We start from the raw sequence: 6,020 nt of genomic DNA, 5'->3' as shown, positions 1-6,020 counted from the left end.
AAACCCCCAGACCCAAGTTTTCTGATTTCTAAGAGACTCTTTCTGGAGTCCCAGAAGTATACTGTATTTTCTTTCTTTTCCAAACTCAGACCTTTACTGCCCAGACATTTTGGAAAATCCACGTTCTCTCATTTGTTTGAACGTCCGTGGTCCGGCATTAAAAACAAAGCACAATTTTTCCTCCTAGTGTCTGTAGATGACTCAGGTAGCCTCCCTTGAGTCAGTTTTCTCCTGGAATTGGTCTTCCAGGCAAAGACGGCCCTGTGCTATCTGAAGGGTACAGAATCTCTGGCCACCGCAGGGTTCTGAGTGTCTCCGTGCGGTAAAAACGTCTTCGTCGCGCCCGATCCTTATAAAGAGATAAGGATCTCCTTCAGACACTTGGACCTTCTCGTAACTGTCATCTAGATTTTTATTAAGGGAAACTATAAACCAGAGCCAGTCTCAGGTTTTTTTCGCTGAAGAAGAAAAACACAAAACGCAAGCACGCCATTTAGGGGGAAGCGCTCTCCCCAGGCGTCACCCACACCCTCCACCCACATCCTCTCGCCCACGGGTTAACGTCTCCAACCCGGCTCCTAGCCCTGCGCCCCGCCCAGCGACCAGGGGGCGGGGCTGTTTCTTCCTCTCTTGGCACTTGGCACTCTGGAGCCAGTACCGGAGAGAGCCTGAGGGAGGGTGACGCAGGGGTGAGGCTCCGCCCCCACTCCGGCTCAGCAAATCGGAGCCGGCGGAGGTGTGGCCTTCGCGCTGAGCCCGCCTTCAGCGATAGGTAATTTAGAGCGGGGTGCCGGGCGGGAATGTAAGATGGCGGAATCGTAACATCGAGCGGTCGGTGTGAGTGACTTACTGGGTCGACTTAGGTTCCCGTCTCCACGGCAGCAGGGATCGCTGAGAGAAGAGCGCCTAGGGTCGTTGCCCAAGATGCCGAATATCAAAATTTTCAGCGGCAGCTCCCACCAGGATTTATCCCAGAAGATTGCGGACCGCCTAGGCCTGGAGCTGGGCAAGGTGGTGACTAAGAAATTTAGCAACCAAGAGACGTGGTAAGGGCGAAGTTGGGACCTGAGCCATGCTCACCTGGCCGGGCGGTGGGGGTCGGGGGACTGAGACCCGCGTGAGTTGCGGGCACCGAGGAGAGGGAGAAAGGGGCAGCGTTGCGGAGGTGCCCCGCGGGCTCTTTCCGTTATTTTACCTCTCTCCGGAGGGTCACGGTAATCCTCCCCGCGCGTGGGGTGGAATCAAGATGGAGCAGCAGGCGAAGCTGGTCGGGGACGTATGGGAGACCTGATGCGGGGATGGTGGCTGCCCACAGCGACGGGAGGGGACGGATGCTTAGCCTGAGACTTGGAGACACGTGGCTTTGTCTTGGAGCTGCTAGGCTGGACTGGGTCGCTCCAGCTCCTGGCCTCTGTGCATCGGGGAACGTTACTGCGTTCAGAGCCCTAGTCTTCTAAAGTTGAAGATGCCGTTTTTCAATTCGAAGTATTATTGGTACCGTTTGGTTTTAAGAGAAATTGATGTTACCTGCTAAGGGCGCGAAAATACTGCTTGACAACTTCCCTCAAATTGGCTGGCGTAGGCTTTTTGCGTCGTCAGAATCTTCTGCTACGTAATTGGCGCCTTCCTTACGTTAAATCTAGTTGATTGGATAAAGTGATGTATTTACCTTGCGTCCTTGACACCCAGTTTGAATCATTCTCCAAATCGTACGGAACTTAGTTCTGGAAATGAATCTTCTGACATTTCCCCAGTGCAGCTACTGGTGGGGATAACACATCAGGCTATTTTTTAGTGACAGCCGCTTCTGAATTTACGCATTTCTCTCACTGCAGTGTGTGTGTGTGTGTGGGGGGGAATTTTTACATGAATGTTTTAAAATATTATTTTGTGTTCTGTAGATTTAAAATATAGGGCTTTTGCACTGATCTATACACCTCGATCCTTTAAATTTTGTTTCCAAGCCTGGCGTGGTGGCACAAGCTAGTATTCCCACCAATGGTGAGGATGAGACAGAATAAGTGGTGCATTGCAAATTGAATGTTTTTCACTGCCTTGCCAGTAAAACCTCCCCACTCCGCCCTCCAAAAGCTCCATTAGACCATGTTAGGTAAATGGCTCCATTACCTACTTCTGTCGATGCTTCTTCCAACTAAGTGCAGAAAAAAAAATTTTTTTTCTGAGCCGCACTTACCGACCTCGCACTTACCAGGCCAGCGCTCTGCTGGTAAGCTGTACTCCCGGCGCAGTGCAGGATCTTCTGATTCAGATAGATGCTTTTGTTACCTTATCAAAATCATCATTGCTTTGCCCATAAACCTGCATCTGATAGGGCTAGGTTTTCACCCAATGATCAGCAAAATTAGGTAAAATGACTTCAAACTTTTTGCGGGGGAGGGTACCAGGAGTGGAACTTGGGAACTCATGACCCGCACTTGCGGGGCAGGCGCTGTACCGCAGAGCTATACCAAATGTGTTTTGGTTTTTGCCTTTTTCAGACAGGGTCTCAGTGAAGTTCAGGCTGGCCTTGAGCTCACTTTGTAGCCCACGCTGGTCTCATTTTTGCAACGATCCTCCTGCCTGGGCCTCCCTGAATGCTGCGATTGCAGGCGTGTGCCACCAAGCCCAGTTTTTTTCTTCTCTTTTTAAAAAAGTCTTTGAGACAACAGGGTATGCAGCCTAGGCTGGTCTTGAGCTCATTTTGTAGCCCAGACTGGTCCTCAAGTCCCTGATCCTCCTTTGTTGGCCTGAGGAGTGCTTTGGTTACAGGCATGTGCCACTACCCCAGACCAACCTTTTGCTTCTTTAAACCACTTTGCAAGTGTAACTCCTTATCTTTTTCACACCCAGTTGACAATTTGTATTCATCCCTAAAGGATAGGCAGGTCCTGGTGGCTCAGATCTGTAATACCAGCCCTAGCCTGAGGCAGGAGGATTGGTTCAAGTTTAAGGCTAGGCTGGTCTGCAAGGGGAGACCTTGCCTTTAAAAAAAAGTCTCTAATAGATAGCTTCCTTCTAGATTAGAGAGCTACTGATTATAATGCAAATGATTTTGCAAGGGCTGTTGCCATTTGCAACCAAGCAATAACATTCCTGAGGCAGCTTGCAAGCTGCTGTCTGTAGCTTTGACCTAGGGAGGAAGTAGTACCACACTGTAACAAGAGTTAGGGCACAAGGATACATTTCATTTATAGGTTTTCTTTGAACCCTGTTGTTCAGTCTTTTTCCTATGATTTTGTGAAAAATATGTACAGTGTTTTCTCGTTTTAGTCTTTCCAGCCTCTACATAATGCAGCACACCAGGAACTGAAGCCTTTTGGTGGTGGTTGGGAGGGTGTAGGGGAACAGCTTAACTTTCTGATTGATCTTAGTTAAGCCCAGCATGGGTACTAATAGGTTAGTTTCCATGTTTCTGATTTAATCATTAGCCTTTTGATTGCATAGATATTCTAAAGTTTTCACTGAACATCAAGATGTTGACTATGGAGATTTCTTCCTTTTCTCCTCCTAAGGTGCAGAAATTAGACCTTTTCCAGTGTGTCTTGGGTTGGTTGGTTTTATGGGATATACTGAAGCTGGGAGTCAGGACCCTTCCCACCAAACTACATCCACAGCCCTTTGTTTTGGTTTTTTGAGACTGGATCTCCCTGTGTAGTTTAGGCTGGCCTTGAACTCCTTAAATAGTCCAAACTTGAAGTTATTCATGGAATGTCTTCTCCGCTCAGCCTTCACTTGTGCTTGGACTATAGTAGTGCACACCATGCCCAGTTTAGCCCTTTTTTGTTTGTTTTGAGTCAGGATCTTACATTAAGTATGTGGTTCAGGCTGGACTTGAACTCATGGAGCCTAGGCTGCCCTCAAACTTGTGATCTTACAGCCTCAGCCTCTAAGAATTTGGGGATTATAGACATGCACCTCCATGCCTGGCCGATTGTTGGGAACTAATGGTCATGGACATGCCAACTCAGTGGGTGCTATAGGTCATCAACTGGTGGTTGCAGAACTCACTCTTAAATGAAACACTTTAGCAATGTAGACCAGGTAGGCAGAATCTTGAGTTCATGGCTCCTTGGGCAGAGTAGCTTTTCTCCTGAATCCAGGGTCAGTCTGTGCTGTGTAGTCATTTAAAAGAGGTATTTGCATAGGAAATATACACATGTGTGTGAATTTATATATGCTCACACAGTCATACAGAAGTTAAAGATAGTGCTGGGGTCAGAGAACCTGGGTTTGAATCTCATAACCCAGGATAAACTTTTCATATTTTTATTTATGACCTCCCACATTTGTTTTATGTCTTATGTGCATTTATATACTTTTCCCAAAAGGTAAAACAAGCTTTCTTCACTTAGGAATTTATTTTGAATAATCTTCCCCTCTAGTACTTAGTTTAGGGCGAGGATATAGCTCAGTGGTACAAGCACATGCCTGGCAAGTAGAAGGTCCTAAATTCAATTTCTAGTACCAAAAAGAAATTATTTAAAAATTAAATTTAAATTTTTTGGTGGGTACATACTTATAGTACATAATAATCACACCCATTATGAGGTGTTGGGTCACATAAATAACACATTTTAATTATATTTGTTTTTCTTCCTTCCCCCAATCTCTTGGTTCCCTTCCTATATCTTTTATTTTGTTCTTTATTTATACTTTGGATTTCTCAGAAACCACGCAGTGTTTCAATCTTCTGTGTCTTAACTAATTTGACTTGGCATTGTGGTCTCAAAGTGCATCGATTTTTCCTACAAATGACTTATCCTTTATGGCTGAATAGTACTCCATAACACACACACACACACACACAAAGTATGAGCTATTATGAGTTGTTTTGCTATAAACATGAGTATAAGTGTCTTACTCTAATATGTGTAACTCTTGGGAAAATACCTAGGAGTTTTTTCCCCCCTTCAATCAGATTTTATTGGTACATTTTATCTACACATAATGATCACAGTCATCATAGAGAGTGTGTACCTATACCTGATATAACTTGATTTTTTAAAAATTTTTGTCTTTGAGACATCTCACTATGTGGTTCAGGTTGGCCTAGAGCTCACTTTGTACCTAGGCTGATCTCAACCTTGCAGCAATCCTCCTGCCTCAGCCTCCTGAGTGCTGGGATTAGGGATTACAGGTGGGCGAGCCCATGCCTGGCCCACACCCATGTTTATAGCAGCATGCTTTGTAATATGTAATAGCTAAATTGTGGAACTAGCCCAGAGGTCCATCAACTGAGAACTGATAAGGAAAAATGTAGTATTTGTATACAGTGGAGTACCATTCAGCCATAAAGGAGGCTACTGTCGAGATGTTTTTAGGTAAATGGATGCCCATTGAGGCCATACTTTTTGTCTTTGAGAGAGGATCTCTATGTAGCTCAAGCTGGCCTTCATACTTTGTAGCCCAGACTGGCTTCGAACTCTTAAATGATCCCTCCCAAAGTGCTAGGATTACAGATGTAGTAAGGTCATACCCTTTAAGTGACACAAATTGCACACACATGTAAATACCACTATAGTGTCTCTGGTATGAGAACCCAAAGGTGTAAGGACCAAAAATGTAATAGACACTGGAATAGGAAGAACGTATTGAAGTGGGAAGGAGAACTAGGGAAGGGGGAGGAGGAAAAGGAAGGGAAAAGAAAAAAGTGAGTGAAGGAAAAAATGGAAACTAAGCTTTTGTAAATAGGGAGGGAAAGAAGAGTTGAAGGCAGAGGAGGGAAACTTAAAAAGAGTCAAGATGTGTACCGATACAAATTCCTATGATGAATGTGATTGTAATATATATCTAAAATGCACCAATAAGCAATTTAAAAACTGAAAGTAAAAATAAAAAAAATCTTTATAGCACAAGGATCCATATTATAAAATCCTAAATTAATTTTCTTTTTTGTAATGGCTGATAGGAATCTCATGTTCTCTTTTTTTTGTGGAACCAGGGACTGAACTCAGACCCTTGCGCTTGCCAGGGAAGCGCTTATTCTACTGAGCCATCTTCTTGGCCCCATCTCTCTCTCT

General features: G+C 44.9%; 1 protein-coding gene across 1 annotated transcript in view; it reads left to right on the top strand.

Moving 5' to 3' along the window:
- Positions 1–782: 782 nt before the first annotated feature.
- Positions 783–6,020, top strand: part of LOC101588173 (ribose-phosphate pyrophosphokinase 1-like) — a 28,212-nt gene continuing 22,974 nt past the window's right edge. The window contains exon 1 of the mRNA XM_012517233.2: positions 783–1,046. Coding sequence (XP_012372687.1) covers positions 925–1,046 — 122 coding nt within the window. The 5' untranslated portion in view covers positions 783–924. The remainder of the gene's footprint in view (positions 1,047–6,020) is intronic.

Source organism: Octodon degus, unplaced genomic scaffold, assembly GCF_000260255.1.
Source record: "Octodon degus isolate 3935 unplaced genomic scaffold, OctDeg1.0 scaffold00157, whole genome shotgun sequence".
Taxonomy (NCBI): domain Eukaryota; kingdom Metazoa; phylum Chordata; class Mammalia; order Rodentia; family Octodontidae; genus Octodon; species Octodon degus.
Note: the sequence above shows the minus strand (reverse complement) of the source record. Positions and strands in the feature narration are given on the sequence as shown.